Raw genomic sequence first — 25945 nt, 5'->3', positions numbered from 1 at the left:
CATAAGCAACTATCTACACAGCATTTACACTGTATTAGGTATTTGGTTGTTTTGTTTTGTTTTGTTTTTTGTTTGAGATGGAATCTCGCTCTGTCACCCAGGCTGGATGGAGTGCAGTAGCGTGATCACGGCTCACCACAGCCTCCGCTTCCCGGGTTGAAGCGATCCTCCTGCCTCAGCCTCCCTAGTAGCTGGCATTACAGGTGCCCACCACCACGCCCGGCTACTTTTTGTATTTTTTCTAGAGACAGGGTTTCTCTATATTGGCCAGGCTGGTCTCAAACTCCTAACCTCAAATGGTCTGCCTGCCTTGGCCTCCCAAGGTGCTGCAATTACAGGCATGAGCCACCGTGCCCGGCCCTGTATTAGGTATTTGCAAGTAATCTAGGAGTGATTTACGGGAGGATGCGTGTAGGTTATATTCAAGTACTATACCATTTTATGTAAAGGACTTGAGCATCCGTGGATTTGGGTATCCTTCGGTAGGGGGGCATGTCCTGGAACCAATCCCCCTCGGACACCAAGGGACAACTGTATATATTCAGGTGTTGGCCGAGACAGCCTCTGACCTCAAGGTTGTGCCCAGAGCCAGCTTGTGCCAGTGCCATGATAAAACAGGCAGGCTGGTGCTCCCCACTGTTCCCTGACCACAGTGTCAGGTAGGACCAGAGTGTCCACTGATCCTACCCTGGTGGTAGAGAGAGGAGGCCTGGGATGGGGATACAGATACACCCGCTACTGCCCGGACCCTCCAGGTGTCCATGCTCAGCCACACCTGGCTGGGAACATGAGGAGCTGCCCACCTCTGACACCTGACATCCTCACGAGAAGTCCCAGAACAAGCTGAGACAAGAGCAAGTATCAGGAGGGCTGAGACCCAGACAGCTGGGGAAGTGACTCAGGTCCTCTTCTGGCCCCTGGCTGGGGTCAGGGTGTCATACTTCTGCTCCTAAGGCCTGCTCTGTGCCCAGCTCCCCAGCGCATGGCCACTTGCCCCTGTATGAGTGGAGAAGCGGCTCCAGTTCGACTGTCAGGCCCTGCCTAGCAGCAGAAATCTTGCCTGGGGTCAAAGCCTGGGGGAGTTTTCTCCTTATATCCAGGAGTCTGTTTAGCTTTCAATGCCTGGCTGTGGCCGTGGTCTGTGCACCTCGCTGAGAACCCAACATGTAATCCTTAGCCTAATGACTTGTTCTGATTTGTCATAACTCAGAGTTAACAGGGCCTGTGGCACTGGAGACTGAACTTGTTACACTGTGGCTCAGAGAAATCCTCTTGATCAAGGAAAAATGGAATTGGGAAATCACCTCCTCCTGGAGGTTGACCTTGATTGCTCCTCACCTTTTTCTCCATCATACACTGCCCTTCCTACCATCATCAACAGCCAGGCCACTCCTTCCCCATCTCCACCACTGGCCCGACTCCTGTTTCACAAAATCATATCACATTAGAGTTGGAAGGGATATTATTTTTATTTTTGTGATATTTTCCCCTTGATTATTAAAAAAAAAAAAAAAATTGAGAGCTAGGGAAAAATATAAAGGGGAGGAGAAAAATCACCCTAGTCTCATCCCTCAGAGGAAATAGGAGTTCACATGCTGATATTTCCATTCCTTTAAGTCTTTTTCTAGATCTATTTTTTTTCATTGTAGAGATCTTACTGCATTTATAATTTTGTATCTCATTTTTTAAGTTTTCAAGATGATGAATCATGGCCTGAGCCTCCAAACAGTGGAGAGGCGTCAGTGAGGACCCTTCCTGGGCTGCATACCAAGGTCCTCCCCATGAGGCGACACCACCCAAGGGGAAGGAGCACCCTTCACAGGCTACGGCACCTGCAAGGTCTGGGGATGACGGGAAGCCATCAGGCCTGACCTCAGGCCCACGGAAACCTACGCTGTGAGCACTGAAGGGCCCCTGGACATTCTGCCGGCCAAGGCCTTCATCTCAGCCCAGCTCCATCACTTGAAAGAAGGAGGTGATGTTCTGTTGACCTACAGGGCACCAGAAAATGACAAATCAAATGGCCTTTGCAGCAGTGCGCTAGAAACTAGAACTGCTGCCCATCATGGAAGGATGGTTTATGAAGGCTATGCATGCTGCTGACCACAAATTGGACGTGGGCTCCAGCCAGGAAAGCGCTAACCCATAGTCCCTGGAAAGCTGCAGGCCAGCCGGGAGCTCTGCTGGCTGTACAGAGAGGCAGCCCCATGGTCAAATGGAATAAAGATCTCTCCCCTCACAGCTGCTGAAAAGTGAACCAGCATCCTGGATCTGCCAGCTCAGAGGAGAGACTCTGACAAGTAGAAAAGAGGGACGGGAGGGGCACGTAGCAAGACAGGCCTGGGAAGCATTCCTGAGGCGCCTCTGCTTTGCTGTGTGCTCTTGGGGGAATTCTTAACTTCTGTGTGCCTCCATGACTCCATTGATAGGATGGCCACTTGCACCTGTATGAGTGGAGAAGCCGCTCCAGTCTGACTGTCAAGCCATGCCTAGCAGCAGAAACCTTGTCTGGGGTCAGGGTCTGGTGGAGATTCCTCCTTATATCCAGGAGTCTGTTTAGTTGGCCACAAACTGGACCTGAGCTCCAGCCAGGAAAGCACTAACCCGCAGCCCCGGGAAAGCCGCAGGCTGGCCAGGAGCTCTGTTGTCTGCACAGAGAGGCAGCCCCATGGGCAAATGGAATAAAAATCTCTCCCCTCAAGTCTGCTGGAAAGTGAACCAGTATGCTGGATCTGCCAGCTCAGAAGAGAGGCTCTGATAAGCAGAAAAGAGGCAAAGGGAGGGGCAGGTAGAAAAGAGGAAAAGGGAGAAGCAGTCTCATGGGCAAATGGAATAAAGCCCCTTTCCTGGGGTTCATAAGACAGTAAGGCCCCTGGATTCCAGGTGTGTAGACTTGCCTGTGGTTAGGTCCCACTGCAGAAGGTCCCAGCAGAACTAGTGTGATCCCTGCTCCCACCCGAGCTGGAATCACACTCCCATGAACATTTTCACAGGGCCAGACCCTGGGCCATCTGAGAGGTCTGCACAACGCGGGCTGTGGGACAGCACCTGCTGCCTTAAAAGCAACTGCTGACAACAAAGATAATTTAGCTGGGCACAGGGGTGCATGACTGTAGTCACAGCTACTTGGGAGGCTAAGGCTGGAGGATCACTTGAGCCCAGGGGTTCGAGGTTGCTGTGAGCTATGATCGTACCACTGCTCCAGCCTGGGTGACAGAGTGACACCTTGCCTCAAAAAAATAAATAAACAATTTTTTTTTTAAAAAAAGAAGGCCGGGCGCGGTGGCTCAAGCCTGCAATCCCAGCACTTTGGGAGGCTGAGATGGGCGGATCACGAGGTCAGGAGATCAAGACCATCCTGGCTAACACGGTGAAACCCCGTCTCTACTAAAAATACAAAAAACTAGCTGGGCGAGGTGGCGGGCGCCTGTAGTCCCAGCTACTCGGGAGGCTGAGGCAGGAGAATGGCGTAAACCCGGGAGGCAGAGCTTGCAGTGAGCTGAGATCTGGTCACTGCACTCCAGCCTGGGGGACAGAGCAAGACTCTGTCTCAAAAAAAAAAAAAAAAAAGATAACTTGGCTCACAGCCCTAATGCATGTCCCAGCAGCGACTGTCCAGATGCACCAGGACCAAGCTATCTGGGGCAGGGAGGGGTGCAGGCCAGGCAGTGGACACAGAGAATGGGGTTTCTGCAAACATGCCCTGCTCCTCAAGCCCCACCTATGGCAGCAATGCAGGATGAGGACAAAGGAAGAAGATTATGGGAGGAAAGACGGAGTCCTGGGTTAGAGTTAGCCCTGCTCCACCACCAGCTTCTCATGGGGACTTGACCACTATGTGCCAGAACCATGCCCAGTCCTTCACATGCATTCTCTCATCAGATCTGTGAGCTAGGTGTCCCCTAATAATCCAAGAGGCCAAGTAACTCACCCAAGGTGGCACAGCTAGTATGAAGTGCATACATCCTGCCTGAAGTAGCTGGAGCCAGGAGCCATGAGAACCTTTCTGGCTCTAAGGGGCCCTGATTCTGCAAACCCTGCCAGGGTCAGGATGCCAGGCATCACCCTGTCAACCTGCCCCTCTCCTCACTCCTCTAGACAGCACAATAGCCTCTGACGGTACTGCCTCCAAAACATACACCAAATCACCTTTTCGGCCCAGGCCCACTGCCTCCACCTCAGTCCAAGTCATCTTATCCCATTCCCAGGATGACCCCCACAGCCTCCCAGCTGGGCCCCTGTGTAAACCCTCAACTCTTCACTGTCCATTCCCCAACTCAGCAGCCATGGTAAAATATAAACTGGGTCACATCGCTTCCCACGTAAGACTCTCCAAAGGTTCCTGCCACCTCTAGAAAAAACTCCAAGCTCGTAACTCATGGCCTACAAGGACCTCTGTGACCTGCCTGACCAGCCCTTTCGACTTCACCTTCCGCCCCTCTCCACCCCACCCATCCTCAGCCACATGGTCTCCATACTGTTTTGCTCACATGCTAAGCTCATTTCTGCTCAGCTTCCCTCTGCTGGGACCTCACTCGGCTGGCTCCTTTTACCATTTCAGCACAGTCCTCTCATCTCCTCCCCAGGCACTCTCATGTCAGCCTGGTTCATTTTCTTAGTCACTGCTTTACTTGTTCAGTGTCTGTCATTCTCTTTTAGCAGAATGAAAGCTCCATGGGGGTTATCTGCCCTGCTCACTGCTACACCCCCAGTTAACAGCCTAAGGCACCCACAGTGGGTGCTCCATACACACATGGCCAATATACAAATCCACAGGCCCACCTGGTTCCGGAAGGTCAAGGCCACCACACCACCAATGAGCTCCATGATGAGGCAGATCCCAAGGATGTACATGAACTGGAAAACAGAATTCAGAGACTCACCTGGAGAGGGGTGGAGGGCATGTGTGGGGTACACGGTATGCACCATCTGCTCCAACAGCAAGCACAAGGAGAAGCGTCCCTGGGGGAGCTCCTATCAGCTCCCAGGTCTCTGCCCCTTCCTCCCGTGAGAACGTGGACATGGACAGGCAGGCCCCAGGAAAATCTGTCTCTGGAGCCGGAGGGCAGGAAGAGTGACTCAGCTGTCCCAGCCAGATCGTCACCTCCATTTGTCTTGGGGGTCTATGTGGAGGAGCACACCCTTCCCCCACCACCATAAGGAGAGCTGGACCTCACTGCCACTGAGCCAGAGGGGCTGGGCCTGGCTTAATGGGCAGGCTGGGGCAGTATTTCCAGCTCCCCACAGAGCGCCCTCACATGTGACTTCCCAGATCCCCCAGAGTGGGTGAGGGGGATGGCTGAAGCTTAGAGGATATGCACCCCCACCTCTGCCCTTTACTAGAGAGCAGGCATTATCCAAACTGATTTCGGCAACTCCCAGCCTCAAGTAGCACCCAAACCCGGTTTATAGTGGATTGCAGGGGCTTCCCATATGGGGGGAGACAATGAGGTCGAGAGACACACAAGTGCAGAGTGAATGGATCTGCCTACTCACTACCCCCAACTTTGTGGAGTCATCCCTCACCCCACAATAATGGGATGCAGATAGGATTGACTCTCCATGCCCCATCCCAGAATGGGCACATGGCCCAAGCCAGGCCCACCAGAGTCCTGGGACTTTGGCCAGAGCTGGCAGGAAAGATTCCCTGAAATCCAGAACCATAAGGACTCTGCTGGCCTGAGGCCAGCAGTGACCACCGCAAACGGGGCAGCCCCAGCTGGGAGGGGCTGGGGAGACTGCCCAACCCTGCCCAGTGGCGCCATCTAAACCCCTGGACCCAGTGTGGGTTTGCTGGTTGCATGAGCTAATGACTCACCACCACCTCCTTTTCTTGCCTTTCCTTGCTCTCATTTGAGTGTGGTTTTTCCTACTCACAACTGAGCATCCAGATGAACACAGAGTTTAAGTAAGGGCAGTATTCCAATCAGCTTTAACATGCAGAAGGGGAGGTGACCTAGGCACTCTTGGGCCAGTGTGATCAGATGGGCTGATCGAAGGAGCTCTCTAAAGGAGGTGGTTTGAGGCAGGGACCAAAGAAACTGAGCTGCCCAAGGGCACAGGGGCAGGCGCCCCAGCTCTCCTGGGGAGTCCCAGCTAAGGGGTGGTGTGGTCCACTCACTGCCTGGAGAAGGTACAGGTTGTCACGGAGGGACGCCAGCACACCAATGAAGGAGACCATGAACATGACGACGCCCAGGAGGATGAGGATAATGGCTGGAGCCAGGAAGGCACTTTCAAGGGTTTTATATTTCTGCCGCTCGACCTCTGCATAGATGCCCACAGACAGGACCAGGGCCCCGATCAGCTGCAGCAAGAAAACAGAGGGTGAGAGAGAGACTAAGGTCACTTGATTTTCCAAAGCAAACAGTCATCTGGGGCTGTGGTACCTGCTGTGTGGGAGGCTTGCCCCAGGTTACAGCACATAAAGGGTCCTGTTAGTGGCTGAACTGTTTCCCCAAAATTCCTCTATTGAAATCCTAACCCCTGGTACCTCGAAATGTGACTATATTTGGAGACAGGGTCCTTAAAGAACTAATTAAAGTTAAAATGAGATCACTAAGGTGGCCCTAATCCAATATGACTGGTGTCCTTATAAGGGGAAGAGATTAAGATACAGACATGCACAGAGGGAAGACCGTGTGAACACGCAGGGAGAAGGCAGCGTCTACAAGTCAGAGACAAGCCTCGGAAGAAATCAACCCTGCAGGCTGGGCACGGTGGATCACACCTGTAATCCCAGCACTTTGGAAGGCCAAGGCGGGCAGATTATGAGGTCAGTAGATCAAGACCATCCTGGCTAACACAGTGAAACCCCATCTCTACTAAAAATACAAATATTAGCCGGGCGTAGTGGCAGGTTCCTGTAGTCCTAGCTATTCGGGAGGCTGAGGCAGGAGAATGGCGTAAACCTCGGAGGTGGAGCTTGCAGTGAGCTGAGATTATGCCACTGCACTCCAGCCTGGGTGACAGAGTCAGAGTCCATCTCAAAAAAAAAAAAAAAAAAAAACCTGCCACCTTGATCTTGGACTTCTAACCTCCAGAACTGTGAGAAAATAAATGTCTGCTCTTTAAGTCATTCAGTCTGGTACTTGATGTTATGGCAGCCTTAGCAGACTAACCCAGACCCAATCTGGAGATGCCACTTTAGAGGAGAGTACAGATGGGTTAGGGGAAATGCCACTGGCTGGAGGGTCAGAGAACATGGGTTCGAGCCCTAGCTCTGCTACTTGCTAACCCTGGCCTTGGACAGGCATTTCCATGTGATTCTGTGTTCTCATCTGAAAGACAGGCATGAAGACATTCATTTCTGCACCGCTCACACCACGGCTTTCGTGAGAGAACGAACGTGGAAACACTACAGACCTGGAAGTGTGAGGCCGCCGTGACATGTATTAAACAGGCAGGTCACCCAAAAAACATTCCAGAAGTGCTCAGGGCAACAGATATTTCACACAGAACCATAACACAGAATTTACTTTCAGGATGACCACAGAGAAGGCCAAAGGTTGACGCAGGAAGAATTTTGAGGGAATTCGCAAGTAGAATCCCTCACTCTCAACTTTTCTAACAGTGGACATGCTGTTACAGAACACCCGGTAACTTTCCACCAGGAAAACCCAGGCTTCTTGTTGCTTGTCAACTGCCATGTGTGCTCACCCCAAGGCCTTTGCACAGGCAGTTCTGACTGCCTGGAATGCTCTTCCCCTGACACCCGCATGGTTCACTGCCCCACGTTCTTCTCTTCTTTGCTCAGTTACCACCTGCAAAAGGGGGCCCTTCAGGGCCACTTTATTTACAGATGGGAAGTTCCTCCCCATGAAACTCCTGATCTCGTTTCTCTTTTTTATTTTCTCCTTAGAACTTACCCATATTTAACATACTACACTATTTCTGGTTGGTTTTTTTTTTAATTTGTCTTCCTCACTAGAACATAAGCTCCAGGAGGGGTTTTTTCAATTGCTTCGGGCATCCCCAGCACCTAGACATTCTGACACTGAGGAAGTAGAATCAGCATTTATGATCAACATCTGCTGAATGAACAAGATCTGGGCTTTCCAACAGACCCTCTGAGTTCAAGTCAGGCACTGTCTACCCAGTCCCCTCACTGTCGAAGGATTCTGACTTTCTGGGCCACATATTCCAAAGGGCAGGGACAAGTCATCAGATAACTGGACTTCTCCACTAAGCTGAAGGCAGCATGGGAGAGTAAGTGGAAGACACGGTGCTGTCAGCTAGAGTCCAAAGAAAGGAAGGGATGATACAGACAGATGTTGGTGGGAAGTGACATGAGCATAGCCATCCCAGTGTCACCATGCAGAACACCGAGGAGGCTGCCCCTCCAGCCACTCACAGGGCTGCCTGAGCCTTAAACTGACTTCATGGGTCTCCTTACTGATCATCATGTCCTCAAGTAGATGTCCATGACCTCCTTCTAAAGAGAGCTAAATCCTGAGTAAAGGGAAGTGACTGTTTCCTCGTAAGCTTTGATGCCTGACAGGGAAGCCAGAAGTCAAACAAGCAGACAGAGCTTATGCAGAAACACAGGATAACAGAGGATTACCAGGAAACCATCTCACTTGGATCCAGTACGTTGCTATGTTTCAAGGCTAAGTGCCATTCCCCTTGGCTTGAAAATTAATCCAGGATTAGTGAGACCCTTCCCCCAGTCTAGAAGGATGCCTTTCCAACACACGGGCCAGGAGGGACTCAGGACACTGACAAGCTCGGCCACCAGTCACTTACTAACAAGTTGGCCTTAGAAGGCAGGACACACACACACACACACACACACACACACACACATACACATATACTCACCCTCTACAGGAAAATGGAGACCATGAAAATATCTACTTTTGATAAGGAAAGGTAAACCAGAGACTATCCGGTCAGTCATACTCCAAAACTCAGAACATGGAGAAATCACTGCTCGAGGGCAGCCTAAGTGCCCCAGGTCCTCGGAAAGCAATGGTGAGCAGCCTTTAAAAAGCCAAGTCCAGGCTGGGCACGGTGGCTCAAGCCTGTAATCCCAGCACTTTGGGAAGCTGAGGTGGGCAGATCACCTGAGGTCAAGAGTTCGAGAGCAGCCTGGCCACCATGGCAAAACCCCATCTCTACTAAAAAATACAAAAATTAGCCGAGCATGGTGGCACGTGCCTGTGATCCCAACTACTCGGGAGGCTAAGGCAGGAGAATAGCCTGAATCAGCGAGGTGGAGGTTGCAGTGAGCTGAGATTGCGCCACTGCACTCTAGCGTGGGTGACAGAGCAAGACTCCATCTCGAGAAAGAAGAAGAAAAGAAAAAAAGAAAAAGGCCAATCCCCCTCCTCAGTGACTCCACCCATGAGGAATCACTCACTAAACTCAACCTGGACAAACAAAAGAGCCCTGAGACTCATCCACCTCAAAGCAGAGAATCATGGTTAAATAAGAACCCCATAGAGCATGGAAGTTTTCAGAGCCCAGGCATGGAGTGAATAAAATATTCAGGGACTCGGGTACTTGAAGGTGGCAGAGGTAGGGTTTTATCTTCCATTTTGATGAAAAGCATAATTCTCACCCTGTCGTGGAACCAACACAACTATTACATCTTAACATTTTCAGAACTGGCCCAATATACTTTTGGAAGTTCTACGTTCCCTGTTGTAAAAAAAAAAAAAAATCCTTTTCTTCCCTGGCAGGATGGGGACAGCTGACATCCTTCCCTGTTCCCCTGCCCCCAGCCTGTTCCCATCCCTCCTTCCTGCCTGAGGCTGTGCTTCTGAGTGAAGGTACTCTGCTTTGGAAACCATCCCCCAAATACTGGAGCTGCCACTGGCCCCAATGCTGAGCAGAACTGACCCCAACCCGCTCCATAAAGGCAGTCAGTGGCTTCTTCTATTTTTACAAGCTCCCCAGAGCCCTGGGACCCACTCCAGAACACCCGTGCCAGCAGAAAACAAAACTTCCCTTGCTCTGATCTTACTCTCTGCTGTTATAAAGCATTGCCATTTCCTTGCTAGTTAGCCTTGAGACATTTCCAGACCATAAACCCCATGGGAAAAGCTCCCAAAGCAAATGTAAACCAAGGACTCCCTCAAGCCATCCTAGGCCCTATTTCTCCTGGTCTAGCAGAAGGAGCTGCCACCCCAACCCTCCCAGCAGCCTGGCAGGCAACTCCCAGGCAGCTCCTCACACAGCACTGGTCTCTCTGGCCTCCCCACTCAAGTGCCCCCAAGAGCAGCAGGCATGGGGAGAGGCCAGCATAAACCTTCCCAGGAACTTTGAAATTTCCAAATGATATTTACATCTCTGATGACATCAGTTTATCCATCTGAGGATAAAATTTTCTGTCAATGCCAGCATGCAATCCCATCCGCTCCACTCTGCTAATTATAGCCTTCCACTAGGCAGCCGGCCACTCAGCTCTAGCACAGGAAGCAAATGGCCCATCTGTCAAGCAGGATGGCCTCAGCTAAACAGGGCTGGGGGTGGGGGGCACACGGCCATGCCCTTTTAGGGCCAAATAAGTAAAGTGCGAGCTGCTGGCAGCCCACAGCCAAGCCCAAAAGCCCAGGCTTTGTGAACCACATGGCATTTTCAACAGGCTGCAGAGGAGCCCTGTGGCCCTGCATGAACCAGGCCTGAAAGTCCCCTCTGAGCCCTGCATCCTGGAACCCTGCTTCCTCCTGTTCAGGGAGAGGCCCAGCTCCAGGCAGCTGCTGGGAAGCAGGAGACTCTGTGAGGCATTCCAGCACCTGTGCCTCCTGAAGGAAGCATCTGGTCACCCATCCTGGCTGGCTCACCACAGCTGGGGCAAATCTGTGCTTAATGAGGACCTGCAAGGCCCATTTTCAGCCCCAAAAGGCAATGCTAGGCTCTGTTGTGTTCCAGGCCCTGTATTACTCTCTGTAGGCTCACAAGGGGCCAGAAGACTATTGAGAAGGGAGGGTAAGAGACGCTGGAACTGATGGTCCCATGGATGGAATTTAGGGAGCTTTCAAAGTGGAGATGGAGAAAAATCCACATCTTTACTTTTGTTTACCTCTAACTGAAATATCCCTTCCATGTGGGATGTGGCAACAAACTGAAGTAATATTAACAGCACCTGCAATTTTGTCAGCAGTAGAAATCTCATATCTTAAAATGTCATTTACATTCCTCATTACTTCAAACTTACGATAGTATTCGACTCACTGCTAGTCACTGCTAAATCTTGTGATTGAATGCACCGATAAAGTTGGACATTATTACATCAAAAATTTGGTTGTATAAAATGTTAATAGTTGTATCCTACTATAATTGGTTTCTTTTGTAACCGTGTGTATTTCATTTCATGCATTTAAGTATCTTGTTCTGAAAAAGGATCGATGCACAGGCTTCCCCAGAGAACCAAAGGGTCCCTGGCACACAAAAAGTAAGAACTCCTGGTTTACAGGAAGCAAATATCATTCCTGCCATGGAGAGGTGAAGAGGGCTCTAGGAATTTGAATGAAAGTGACAGGGAAGAGGGAGAGTGCAGGACTTCAGGATGAGCCCCCTGTCAGAGCCCGCAGTTCCTGGAAGGCCCTGAGAACCACTTCATTCTGCAACCGTCTCATGGAGTAATCGAGGTCCAGGGCTCCATGTTGGGCCAAAACAAAGCGCTTTTCATACTTTCTAGCTTGAAAGGGGGTGGGGAAGAGCTAAATTCCAAGGCTTGAGAGAGGTTTTGAATAAAGTGAGACTAGCAAGGCCCCCTCCTCCTGCCCAGAGAAACCCTGCACCTCCCTTCCTGAGGCCCTCTGCCCCGAGGCCCATCCTGCCTGGCCCCAGGCCAAGCCCACACTGCAGACAGTCACCTGCTCTGCACACTGCTGCCCCAGCTTCTCCTGTCCCAGAGCAGGGTGCTGGCAGAAGCAGCAGAGGCAACAGAGGAGACAGGAGTTCTGGGCCTCCACGGGTGAGCTCAGTACCCTTGGCCGTGTCACTTCCCGCTTGTGGGCCTCATTTTTCACCTGTAAAACAGTAAAGCCTGTTGGCTCTTATAGTGATTATGCTGTGCCACTACCCCATCAGGGGTCATACCTGCATCATCTCATTTCCTTTCATCAACATACCCCCTCAAACACCCAAGAAACGACTAATCTCGTTTCACAGACTAGGCTCAAAGAGACTAAGCAGCACAGAACCCATGAGAGAGTCAGGATTCACAACCAAAACTCGTCTGCCTGGCCAGCCACTAAGGCTACCAGACGGGCCTTTTGTGAGGAACTGGGGGGAAAGAGGTGTGAAACACCTTTGCAAAATACAAAGCCGACAATAGCAGAGCAGCAGTGTTGAAAGAACTTCCTAGATGATGCCAACACCTACTGTAGTATCCACGAGCCACATGTGGCTAGCAAGCTCTTGAAACGGGGCCCTGGTACCTGAGGAACTGAACTTTCCATGTTATTTTGCTTTAAGTTAAATTCGACCATAGGTAGCTGGTGGCCACATTTTGGACAGCACAAGTCTAGAGCGTCTCTCACTGGTGCTGCCCCTCACCACTCCTTCAAGGTTCCTTTCTGAAGGTAGATTCCATCCTTATAAAAAGGTGGCTGGGTGCGGTGGCTCACGTCTGTAATCCCAGCACTTTGGGAGGCCGAGGTGGGTGGATCACAAGGTCAGGAGTTCGAGACTAGACTGCCCAAGATGGTGAAACCCCATCTCTACTAAAAATACAAAAATTAGCTGGGCGTGGTGGCGCACACCTGTAGTCCCAGCTACTTGGGAGGCTGAGGCAGGAGAATCACTTGAACCCAGGAGGCGTTGGTTGCAGTGAGCCAAGATCATGCCACTGCACTCCAGCCTAGCTACAGAGTGAGACTCTGTCTCAAAGAAAAAGAAAAAGGCACATGCTTCAACCCTCCTGCCACAAGCTAGGGAAGGCTCAGCAAGTGTTCACCAACTTACTCAGGAGAGAACAGTCTTCTCTCCTACATCGCCAGGGCAGCTGGGTTCCTGCCTTCCCACTCCCCTTTCCTGTAAGGAAAGCAAAACAGACCAAGGATAGGAGGTCCTGGCCGTGCCCCCAATCCAAACTGCTATAGGGCCCATTCTGTCTCCCCTAGGGAGCACCAGCCCCACTCCAGGACCACCAGGCTGTACTCTAAGCTCTGGGGACACTGAACCTCCATCCCACTGACCTGGCCCTACTTATGCTTGAGGAACGGGGCTCCCCCACAACCCCAAATCAAAGCCAGCTCTTGAGAAAGCAGCAGAGACTGCCTCCCGCTGCCAGCAAAGACGCATTCACTTATCTTTGTCACTAGTACTTTGCTGTCAATCCTGCCTTGACTCTGGACAGGACTTCTTCCTTTATAAAAACTGGACATCAAGTACAGAGAACCTAGTTAATTGTAATCCTTGGTCCCTGACATTCTCTGAGACAGCCTCTTTTGTTACTCTTTTTTTTTTTTTTTTTTTTTTGAGACCCTTTAGGCACTGTCTGTGCCTAAACAAACCTCCTTATTGTAATGACTTCAGTTTTACAACACATCATGCCATCTGGTAGGCCAAGTCTCTTCTTCAGAAGTGTCCTAGATATTCTTAGATCTCAAATCTTCCATACACATTTTAGAATCATCTTCTCAAGTCTCAGGAAAAAAATCAACTGAACTGAACTTTGATTGGAACCACAATGAATCTATAGATCCGTTTGGGGAGAAATGGCATTTCTACTCTAGCAGGTCTTCCTGCTCCTAAATGGAATAAATAGTAAATAAATATTTATTATTTGTAAATTATCCCTTTATTAATATTATTAAATAAATAATCCCTCCTTAATTTATGTCTTCTTTAAAGAATTATGGCTTCTTTAACAACAGTTCTCATTGCCTCCCTCAAGCTTTCCATGGTGTCTGAGCAGAGCTGGAGAAAGACATCTAAAGTCTTGGGTTCATCAGTTCAAAGGTGACAAACATGGCCTTTGGAAAACAAACCTCTCTAGGAAGCAAAGTGGGCACACCAGTCTGTTTTGCTACCCCTCCTCTGTTGGCAATAGTTGCAGAAACTTGATTTAAGACTCCCACAGGCACACAGCACATTCCAGGCTGTGAAGGAGCTAGGCTGGGAGTTTTGCAAACCCCAGTTATTCAATCCAGCCAGGGCAGAGAGTGGAATTTCTCATCAAGGACGACCACAAATGAATGAAGTACAGGGTGGGAGTGGGGGTGGTATGCCTTGGGCTGTTTTGGGGAAGAGTTTGGGGACAGGCAGGTAGAAGCGGTAGAACAAATAAGTGACCAAGGCATTCTGAGACAAGATGCAGAGCAATTACTTCCTCCTGGGGAAACCAGAGAAGGACTCTGAAGGATGCACGGAGTTTGACTTCATGCAACTGGACCCTCCCTGAGCACAGGGACTGGCCTAATATATCCGCTGGAAGAATAAATCTGAGAAATGGTTTATGGCTTCAGACGCCTGTAAGCCCAAAGAAGGAACTCTGCAATGATCCCAGTCTGGAACAGAGCCTTCCAAGGCTTAAGGATAAGAATGACTCATGGTTAATCGGAGAACCACAGAAACAGCCATGGGAAGGAGAGTCAAGAGCAACTTCATCTCCACCCAATATCCTCCTCGCCTTGCTTTTCTTTCCCCCTCACTCTCCAGACCTCTCTGTCTCTCTCTCCCCACCTTCCATGTGTCTGAACCAAGAGAGTCAGAGCCTGCCTCCCAGGGCTGTGTCCCCAGCGTACATGGGTAATGGTGTCTGGTGATTTTGTTCACAGATCTCAGCCCCGGGTGGACCTCTGGCCAGGCTCCCACAGACCCAGCTGACTGAGTAGCCAGAGGTCAATCAGAGCAGAAGACAGTGCTCCCGGATGCACCCTGGACGTCTGGCCCTGGTGGTGAGACAGGAAGCCCCAGCTCAGGCCACTGCCGGCAGCATCCTCTATCTGGGGTTGGAGCTCCAGCTGAGGGGTAGGAATGGGGAATGGAGGCTGAAAGTCTGGGAATGGGCTTAGGGAGCCCAGGAATGAAGAGCTGGGTGGGGTGGGGTGGGGTGGGGCTTGCTTCCTCCCAGGGTAACCGCTCATGGGTATATTCCTGTGTCAAAGCACTGCTGGTCACCCCTCCTCCTCCTTCCTCTGGCCAGGACTGTGTCCCTCTGCAGCCCACAGCACCCAATCAGCTAAGCCTCCACCACTCATAACTGTAGGCCGCCACCAGCAGGAGTGAGTAAGATGGCCCAGGTCTTCCTTCTCTCAGACCCTTTGAAAGGAGACAAGGGCTCACAGAGATGACAGGAGGCCTTTGTCCTATACAACAGCCTCCAGTCCAAGGTCCTGGCAGCCTTTCGGAGCCCACCCTGTCTGGGAACTGCTCCATGCGTCCCCTGTTCCTCCACTGGCCTAGGGTCTTCCCTAGAGACTGCCTGAGAGTTATCCTCATGGGGCCCGAAGTGAGGGCAACAGGAGTTCCAGGGAAGGGGTCTGGGAGTGCCCTGTGGTCTCATTCTCCCGACCCCTCTGGGCTGCCGAGACGAGAAGCCACCATGAGGGAGAGCCATCTGAAAAGGAGCAGGCAGTGGGGAGAGCAGGCGCGGGGAGGAGGTGGGCGGAGATGAAGGGAACTCCAACAGCAGGAGCCGAGGATGTGAGGCTCAGTCAGAACTGCCGGCTCCCAGGAGACACCTGGCTGAGTCGGGCATATATAAACTATCTCTACACAATTTGGGCAGTGCTAAATTATTTCATGGATCTTGTTTTTAATGTCAGATGTAGTTCTCTATATAAAAAAGATATGCATCAAATTGCTTTTTACATATGTGGCCCTTGGTTTATTCTTTCCCCCTTTGCATGGAATCCCACATCTGAACTGTACCCTTTGCCCCTGAACTATGGATAGAAGGCAGAGGAGGCAATCAGATCTCAACTGTCTGGAATGCGCAGGGCCTTAATGAAGATATAGGGCCCCAGTTCAAGGGCTCATGTCTCCAAGGAGGACAAAGGGGAAAGGAAAGGAGCACTGGGCAGCCGGTCACATGGGCACCCTAGGCTCCAATCCCAGCTCTGCTACCAACTCTTTGTGACCTTGGGGAAGTCCCTTACCTTTTCTGAGCCTCAGTTTCCCAGTTGGCATGACAACCCCAAGGGTTGCTCCACTGCTCCGGGAGTCCATGGAAACTCCCCTCGAATCCTGGCACATAAGCAGACTGCAGGCGGCCCGTCTCCTCCTCTTGCCCCACACGCTGCTCTGACTCCGCCCCCACGGGCTGCCCTCTGCTCTCCCACCGAGCCCAAGGATGTCACATTTCTGCAAGGGTAAAACCCTAAAGGAGACAGCAATGCCTTCCCTCCCCAGCCTTGATGAAGGCACACACCTCCAGCACTGCCTCCCATAGCAGCCTCGGAAAGAACATGGTTTTCTGGAAATAATAAAGCCAAAAGGGGCTCATACCCATCCTCCAAGCTCAGCTCAAAGCACTCCTCCCATCGCCTGAGCCCAGGAGATCACGGCTATAGCAAACCATGATCGTGCCACTGCACTCCAGCCTGGGTGACAGAGCAAGATTCTGTCTAAAAACAAGAAAATGCCCTCCTCCCCTGGGAAGCCTTCTTGGATCACCCCTGCTACAGGGATATCTCTCCACTTCCGAATATCTATAAAACCAACAATGGGGAGCCCTTGCTGGTAGTGATATTGACAGCATTAACTATGCTCTTTGGACAGAGAATTCCAGGTATTTCTTATGGACAGCATGCAGGACATGGTGGCAAGATCCAGCAACACACATACAACTTTGCCCTCAACAACTTCACAGTCTGCACGTACTACGCAAATGCATTAGGATGTCCCAGAAGTTCACAGAAGTTTGGTGGCTTAGTTACGAGACCACACTCTCCTCATAGAAGCCAGACAGAAAGTGGTTAGGGCCCAAGCCCGTTCACAATGGCCAAATAAACCACAACGTCCTGAAGCCAGATGCCACACAAAAGCTCCTGGCACCCAGCAGGCGCTTAGTAAATGTTACTTCTTCCCCAGTAACCATGTAGTGCTGTTGTAATGCTGACATTTCAAAACCCAAGTCAGAAGCCAGAAACCATTTCCCCTTCAGACCCTCTTTGGTTCAGGGTTAATTCCAGGGAGGGAGGAGTCCCTATTCTGAATTCCAAGGCAGCACTCACTGATTCCACATGCATTAAGCACCTCTTATGTAGCAGACATTGGGAATAAGCAGATGAGTTCCTGTCCTCAAGAAGCTCTGTCTGGTGAGAGACTTACCAGCACATCAACAGATGTGGGAGTCATCAAAACCCTGGGGTAGATGGGATCAAGTGTGCAAAGGTGCCGGAGAGAAGGAGACACTAAATGAGAAAGGCAAGATCAGGGAAGGCTTCCTGGAGGAGGTCATGTTTGAACTGAGTCCATTTAATGGACAAGCAGGAATTCCTAAGGTGGACAAGAGGGATAAGGAGTTCCAGATGCCCATGAAGGTACCACAGGAACCGCAGGTCAGGTCAGCAGAGCTGGAATCAAGGACAGGCAGAGGACAAGGGAAGGGGAGGCAGACAGGGAGGTTCACAGAAGCCACAGCACCAAGGCCAGGTCTCATGGGTTAAGCCAAGAAGTCCATTTATTCATATGACATCTATGGACTGAGTGGTTGTTGCACACCAGGCATTATTTAAAGCCAATGGGTCTCAAAGTTTTTGGCCTGAGAACTCCTTTTCATTCTTAAAAATGTTTGAAGATCTGAAGCTTTTCTTTATGATGATATCCATCAATTATTTACCATAAATTAAAACTAAGACTTATTTTAAATATTTATTAGCTCATTTAGAAATAACAAGAGACAGCTTGGAGCAGTGGCTCATGCCTGTAATCCCAGTACTTTGGGAGGCAGAGGTGGAAGGTTCACTTGAGTCCAGAAGTTCAAGACCAACCTGGGCAACACAGGGAGACCTCATCCCTACGAAAAGTAAGAAGAATTAGCCAGGTGTGGTGGCATGGCTCTGTGATCCCAGCTACTTGGGAGGCTGAGGTGGGAGGATGGCCTGAGCTCAGGTCAAGACTGCAGTGAGCCGTGATTGCAACACTGCACTCCAGCCTGGGTACTAGAGTCAAAAGAGAGGAGGGGAGGGGAGGGAAGAAGGGAGGAGAGGGAGAGAAGGGGGGGGAGGGGAGGGAGAGAAGGGAGAGGGAGAGAGAGAGAGAAAAAAAGAAAGAAATATTGATTTATATGTTAAATAGCATTTTTTTTATTTAAAAAATTCCCCCCAAAAAACACACAAAAACTGAGTGAGCAGAGTGGCGTGGGCTCTGCATGTTTGTAAATGTTAACGTCTGGCTGCTGAGAAGGCAGCTGGATTCTCAGATCTGCGCCTCATTGGCTCCACTGCCACATCGAGTGTTCAGGTGCCTCTGGAATACTCCATCACATGCTCCCGAGAGAGTGACAATAAGAGTCTTAGTATTACTATGAAAGTGGTTCTAGATGCAAGAACACCTGAAAGGGGAACCCAGAGGTCCCTAGATCCACTTTGGGAGCTACTATTTTAAGAACTGGATGTGCAACGAGAGCAATGAAAGAAAACCACAAAAATCCCAGCTTTAGTGGAGCTCACATTCTACTTGGGGAGAGACAAATATGTAAGAATAATATATACTGTGCTATGGTTATAAGTGCTACCAAGAAAAATAAAACGGGGAAGAAGGCTAGGGAAGCTGGGGAAAGTGGCCATCAGTGTGGCCAGGGAAGGTGACATTTGAGAAAAGACTTGGAGCAGAGGAGGCACCAAGCCACATGGATACGTGAATGAGCATCCAAGCAGGCACCATGGCCTTGGGATGTGCCTGTGTTTTCAAGAAACAGCAAGGGGGATGGGGCTGCTGGAGAGGGAGCATCTAGGAGATGAGGCAGTGGGCTGATCAGGAAGGAACTCTGAGGCCACTGAGAAGACTGACTTTTGCTCTGAGTGGGTGGGAGGCACTGAAAGTTTGCAGAGAAGTGCTCTGTTGCAACTGTGATCTTATTTTATTTTAAATAATTGAGACAGGGTCTTGCTATGTTGCCCAGGCTGGTCTCGAACTCCTGGGTTCAAGCAATCCTCCTGCCTTAGCCTCCCAAGTAGTGCTTGCCACCACGCCTGGCTGTGATCTTTAAATGAGTTGCTTGGACTGCTATGCCAAGAGACTGGGAGATGGAGGTGGGATGGGCCGGTCGGGGAGCTACTGTGGTGACCAATGTGAGGTGACAGTGGCCTGGACCACAGTGGGCATGTGAAGGGTGTCCAGAAGCAGGCAGTGTGTTTTGAGGCTGGAATAGGGAAATAATTGAAATAATTTAAGCAGGGGAGTCTCATATTCAGATTAACTTTTAAAAGTTCTTTCACCAGAGTGTTTCACATCAGCCTATGTGTTCATCATGATGGGGAAAGGTGCCATTGCAATGGAGAGGGCTGGTCAATTTCAGGATGGCCAACCATGGTGTGGCCAGATAGCACACACCCCCTAATGGGATATTCCGTACCTCCTGCTGCACCCCCTGTGAAATGCTCCTGCAGGAAATGTGTGGCATGAACCTAATCATGAGGAAGCTGTGAACCTCTGAAGCAAATCCAGACATTCCACAGATCAAGTGGCCTGGAGGCTTCTTTTGAGTATTCTTACTCAAAAGAAGTAAGGGTAGTCTAGGCTGGGAGAAATTAAAGAGACATAGAGCCAGAAGTAATGTACAAACCTTGGGTGGATCCTGGATTGGGTAAAATATCAGCCACCAAGGACATTTGGGGAATGAGGTGCTTTCCAACACCATCAGCCAGTTCTCCGATTCTCTTGAGAGCCAGCTGGGTGTCATACAATGTAATTCAACTCTGACACCATTTACCTGGAGTTAGCATCAGATCCCACAGGTTAATGTGCTCAAGCCCACGAGATTAGGCTGGGCATGGTGGCTCATGCCTGCAATCCTAGCACTCTGGGAGGCCAAGGTGGACAGATTGCTTGAGCTCAGGAGTTTGAGACCAGCCTAGGCAACATGGCGAAACCTCATCTCTACAAAAAAATACAAAAATTAGCTGGACGTGGTGGCGTGCACCTGCAGTCCCAGCTATTTAAAAAAATAAAATATTCTTAAAAGTAATGGCAAAAACTGCAATTACTTTTGCACCAACCTAATACTTGGGAAGCTAAGGTGAGAGGATTGCTTGAACCTAGGAGGTAGAGGTTGCAGTGAGACAAGACCAAGCCACTGCACTCCGGCCAGCCTGGGCGACAGAGTGAGACTCTGACGCAAAAAAAAAGCCTACAAGATTGCCTGACCTTCAGATGCCAATCACAAGTCCAGGACTCAAAGTCTGGCTGTAAGTCAGGGGTTCCCACAACCCCTTCTCCAAGTTTGATAATTTGCGCGAATGGCTCACAGAACTCAGGGTTACTTGTATTAAACAGTTTATTACAAAGAATACAACTCAGGAACAGCCAGGAGGAGATGCACTGGGCAAGGTGGGCAGGGAGCTCCCAGGCCCACTCTGGGCCCACACCCACCCCTCAGCACCTCAGTGAGTTCCCAAACCCAGAAGCTCATCTAATCTCATTGTTCAAGAGTTTTTCTCTTCTACTGGTTGAGAGTTGGAAAAAAAAAAGTTTTACATAGAGCTCAATCTCCAGCCCCCATCCCCCACCACCCCCACCCTTTCTGTCCAGCCTACAGGAGAGGCTGAACTGTCCAACCCTCTAATGATGTGGTGTTTCTGGTGATCTGCCCCATCCTAAGGCCGTCTAGGGCCTTACCCTAAGTCGTTTCATCAGCGTAAACTCAGGTGTGAGGAAATGGGCTCACTATTAATAACAAAAGGCATTCTTATCAGGAAATTCCAAGGGTTTTAAGAGCTCTGTGCCAGGAACTGGGGACGAAGAACAAACATATTTCTTACAACACAGGAATGTCATAAGAAATGTATGTAGGACTGAAAAGTTTGATTTCACGGTGATTTTTTTTCTTTAATCAGATGGACAGCAGTGGTGTGAGGAAGAATGCCCTTTCTGGGAAGCCGAATGCTGGGGTATTTAGAGGAGTGGGGTCACAAACCATTGCAGTCTCCTTGTAGCTAGGTTGGCAAAAAAAAGAAGTGGTGTATATAGAGAGAGCTGTTAAGACAAGATGTTCACAACCGATAACTCAGAGGTGGGCAGATGTTCTTTGAATTCTTCCTTCCATTTTTCTGTGGGTTTAACTTAAAAAAAAAAAAGTCCATCTCCCCTATCGCAGCTTGATACAGGAAGTATTGATTAGGGGATACTCCAGCCACCTGATAATGCTCCCCGTCTGGTATGAGAGAAGGGGGCTCTCTCCGCCCTACCCCAGCCTACCCCAAGCATCAGAACCAAGGAACAAAGAGCCGCTGCCCCACGCATCAGTGCGCTAACTTTCCAAGAGCCATGACCCGGCCACACCAGGGCACACTGGGTCTCCCCAGGCAGGCTGTGGACAGCCAGCTGGGGGTCTTTCAGTCCTTTAGAGCATCTTTCCCCAGTGCCTGGCACGGGGCCCAGTGTGTGCACCTGGTGATTAAGGGTGGAGATTCAGGGAGCCTTGGGTCTGGCTTCCAGACACCGATCAGCTGTACTAATGAGACCGTGGGGGAAGGGGGCGGGGCCTGGAGTCCCATGGGTGGGGATAGTTTTCCAGGCAAGCCTTTCCTAATCGGCTTTCTGAATTTCCCCTAAGCAACGAAAGGAACCAGCTGGCCCCAGTAGGTCTTGGATCAGGGACAATGTAGGCAAGTAACACACGACAATCCCCACCGAGACCCCAGAACCTATAACATTCAGGGTCTCAGAGGTCACCCCTCAAGTTTCAGATGCACTGGGCCATTTTTTATCAAAAAGAAACCAAAAGCAATGTATAAACTGTGATGCTGGGTCCTGATTTTTTTTAATGCGCTATGAGAGATGTTTTAGGGACAATTAGGTATGCTTTGGCATAAACTTAGTATTTTCTTAGGCATGATAATGGTTGTGGCTATAACTATATCCAAGAATATTCTTTTACTTTGTCTATAGCAAGCAAGTTCTATGTTTTCCAAGAAGAGGTTTTTTTGTTTTGTTTTGTTTTGTTTTGTGTGTGTGTGTGTGTGTTGTTTTATTTTGTTTTGTTTAGAGGAGACAAGGTCTCACCCTGTTGCCCAGGCTGGGGTACAGTGGTATGATCATAGCTCACTGCAGCCTCAACCTCTTGGGCTCAAGCGATCCTCCTGCCTCAGCCTCCCAACTGGCTGGGACTACAGGCGCATGCCACCACACCAGGCTAAAGGAAGAGGTTTATTTACTACAGGTTTGAGTCTTCCTTTGCCTAAAACTCCAGACCAGATTCAATGTCATCAGGAAACTCTCAGTGGCCACAGGCAAGGGTCAGCTCACCAGAGGCCTGGATCTGGTGGCCTGTTCTGGCCTGGAATTAATGCCTAAACCAGATGTTTCACTAACTGCTACCCTGGAGCTAAATACAGGCTGTAATGGGAACCCACCTATTACACATCCAAGTGCACCTATTAGGAAACAGGGTGCGGAGGGCTTTAGAACATGCTCCTCACTGCATGGGGAAGAGGCCTGGGGGAAGGGAGAGGGAGGGTCGCTTGTCACCTTAAATCCTTTTCTCCTCTGCTTTAAGAAAATCAGGACAAGAGAAGATGCATGCAACAAGCCAACATGACTGTGAAACCCTGTGCAGAAAGCGGCAGCCGGGAAAGGAGGTAAATGTCAGGAACAGGCTCCCAGAGGGCTGGCGCTGATGCGACCCAGCAAAGAACCCAGGCCAGCTGGAGGTGCTGGACCACTTACGAGCTGCGTGATGCTGGACAGACCATCTCCCTCAGAGCGCCAACTGCCTCTCCACTGTGACACGGGAATATAATGGTCACGCGAAGGAGACTCTGAGGTGGCGAAACTCCTTTGTAAACGTAAGATGCCGGACCATAATGAGAAGTCACTTCCTTAACAGTCAGCAGGACACAGACTGTGTTAAGTGTCTGCACCTGACCAGGAGGTGCCACACTCTCTACATTCTCAGAAAAGAGCTGGAAGGAACCACTGGGAACTCCCAGTGTCTCCCAAACTCCAGCCATTCTCTTATCATGTCTCCACATGGTCAGGTTGGCCAGCTACTTGCATTATTATTAACTCAATGTTTTAATAAAACCTCACTGGCTTTTCTTACTCAAGTAAATACGGTCCTGACCTAAACTAATCAAGATCTACACAATCACAAGTTTGAAGTACTAATTATTTTTTTAATACACATCACACTTCCCACATGCATATTAAAATGTTTAAATGTTCCCCCATGGCCCATCTACAATCATCTCGTGCACCACCAGGAATCAGCGGGGGGATGCTGATCTGGCCCAACCCCATGATTTTGCAGATGAGAATCTGAGGCTGAGAGAGAGGCTGGCACTCCCACCAGGTCACACCGCAAATTAGCCCTCACTCAGCAGCTGCGACCCGGGTCTCCCATCTCCCAGGCCAGTGCTCTGTCCGCCACAGGCCGCCCTCCCTCATCAGGAACAAGACTTCTCACGCCCTGGCATATCCTCTCCAAAAAAAGAAAAATTTAAGGATGCATTTCCGAAGGACAGTGATGCTGGCCTCACTTCTGCCTTCCTGCGGCTCCAGAGAGCCAATGGGACCTAGGCCCTGGCGTCTGGTGCCACTTCGGGTCAGCTTGCTCCCTCCATCCCAAGGTGGCAACCGGCCCACCTCCCTGGGAGAGCCTGTGGCCCCTGCCCTGGGGAGCTGGTGCTACTCCAGCAGAGATACCAGTCCCTGTGTTAGCAATGTCTTGTAACTTCTACGTAAAGTTACAAATCTAACCGGGATGGCCTTCTGGAAGCGCAGAGCCTCGGGAAGGATCAGAGACATCCTCATGCTTAGAACATGTTTGATGAGTGACTAAATGGCCAAACCAATGGACAAACAACACATCCCCAAAAAGTCCATCTCTCTAAGAAAAGTTCTCCCAAGAAAGAAGAACAAACATCTAGGCCAGGAAGGAAGCGGGTAAGTCTGCCGAGAGAGAGAGGCTTCACACCCCACCTCCAGTTCTCACGAGTGAGTTACCTAACTCTCTGAGCATCTCCTTCCCAAGTGCAAATGAGGCAAGAGCAGCGCTGTCTCTTAGGCTGCTGGAGGATGAAATGAGAGAATGGCTAGAAAACAGCTCAGCCCAGAGCCTGGCACACAGGAAGGGCTCGTTAACTGTTAGTTTTAAAGACAATATAGGACAACCTAGGAGGATGCAGAAGGCACAACCCAGCTAGACAGAGTGTGGGGGAATTCCTGGCTGAGAAAAAGTCAAGTTTCATTCCATGTGAGGCCAGCACCAGGAGACCACAGTGGAGAAGCAAGATACTGTAGAAACAAACAGGCCAGAAGTAGGCCCCACCCATCTCAGGGTCTGTGGGTACCTGAACAACTCCTGCCCTCATCTTGTCTCTGCTCTCAACATGAGTCTACCCGCCTAGTGGTTGGAAAGCCAAGCGGCCACTGCCACCCCCAGGGGAAGCCCAGAGCCCAACACCCTGAAGCTAAGTGTCTCCGCCACAGCCTCCTGGGAGCCTCTGGCCAGGCCTGCTTGCTCCACCCAGATCACAGAATGTCTGCAGCTGTCACAGCATGCTGCTAGGACTCAGTGAGTGCCAGCTTCTCAAGTGGACAGGGACAGGGCTGGCTCATCTGTCCCTGTGACCTGGTCCCTCCCAGGTCAGAGGCTGAGTCAGAACCAAGCCAGAGACGTGAACAGGGTTCCCTCAGCCTGGGTTCTGACCCTGCAGGGAACATTCTTCTCTTCTCTGTGAGAAGTCACAAGTCAGCACTCTGTCCGCACACCCTGGCTGGAGAGGAAGCTCCTGGTTTGAAACCACTGAGTAGTGTCCATTGTCCCCCCTGCACACTAGAGATTGTCCCATTGGCAGAGTTTTAGAACCAGGGGCACATGCTGGGTAGCATGGGGCTTGGTTTCCTTCTCTCTGAAAGGAAGGGGTAGCACTAGATGCCCTCTATGGCCCCTCAAAGTTCAACCCACTGGAAGTCCAGGCCACATCCTAACTGCCCCACACAATGGGTGACTCTCCTGTTCTGAAGCTGTCAGGGAATCCCATGTTTTACAGCTCAGCTTGGCAAGCAGTTTTGATTTAACTGTTTTCACAGCTGGCAAGTCCTTCCCAAGAGCTAGCTCGCATCTACCTTCCTCAGTTTTAACCTCTTTCCATCAGGTGTCCCTTGCAGAGGGGAAGCCCTAAGAAACCAGCTGTAGGGCATGGCCCCCTGGCCTGAGGAGGGGCCAGAAGCCTCACTCCCCACAGTCTCACTCCTCCCCCATCCCCTCTGTTCTCGCCCCACTCCTTCCCCCTTGGTTTTCAGCACAACCCACAGAAGGAAGGTGGTTCTCAGGGCCCTGCTCAGTTGGGCCCCTCCCTAGTAAGGCCACCTGCTGAGGCAGAAGGGCTGGCATTTTCCTATGGCTGCCCGAACAAATGACCACAAATGGGGTGGCTTAAAACAGAAGTTTAATCTCTCACCATTCTGGAGGCCAGAGGCCAAGGTGTCTACTGAGCCATACTCCCTCCAGAGGCTCTAGGGGAGAAGCCCTCTTGCCTCCGCCAGCTTTTAGTGGCTCCCAGAGTTGCTCGGCTTGTCTGCCTGCGTCTGCACACAGAAGGCCATGTACTCAGTTCCCTCTGTGTGCCCATGGCCTCCTCTTCTGTCCATCTCAAATCTCCCTCTGCCCTTCTCTTATAAAGGCACTTGACACTGGATTTAGGGCACACTCAGGTCATCTAAGATGATTTCATTTCAAGATTTTGACTGAATTATATCTGCAAAAACCTTTTTTCCAAATAAGGTTACATTCACAGGTTCTAAGACCTAAACATACATACCTTCATACGTTTTTTTTTTTTTTTTTTGGGTCGATGTGCCTTTTCAGTGGTATCCAAGC

At 50.4% G+C, this 25945-nt stretch overlaps 1 protein-coding gene across 1 annotated transcript in view; it reads right to left on the bottom strand.

Moving 5' to 3' along the window:
- The window catches only part of TSPAN15 (tetraspanin 15), a 55084-nt gene that overhangs the window by 16473 nt on the left and 12666 nt on the right, over nucleotides 1–25945 (bottom strand). The window contains exons 2-3 of the mRNA XM_011927175.1: nucleotides 6122–6307; nucleotides 4783–4857 (exon numbers count right to left, since the gene is read on the bottom strand). Coding sequence (XP_011782565.1) covers nucleotides 4783–4857; nucleotides 6122–6307 — 261 coding nt within the window. The remainder of the gene's footprint in view (nucleotides 1–4782; nucleotides 4858–6121; nucleotides 6308–25945) is intronic.

The sequence above is a fragment of the Colobus angolensis genome, unplaced genomic scaffold (genome assembly GCF_000951035.1).
Source record: "Colobus angolensis palliatus isolate OR3802 unplaced genomic scaffold, Cang.pa_1.0 Scaffold12, whole genome shotgun sequence".
NCBI lineage: Eukaryota > Metazoa > Chordata > Mammalia > Primates > Cercopithecidae > Colobus > Colobus angolensis.
Note: the sequence above shows the minus strand (reverse complement) of the source record. Positions and strands in the feature narration are given on the sequence as shown.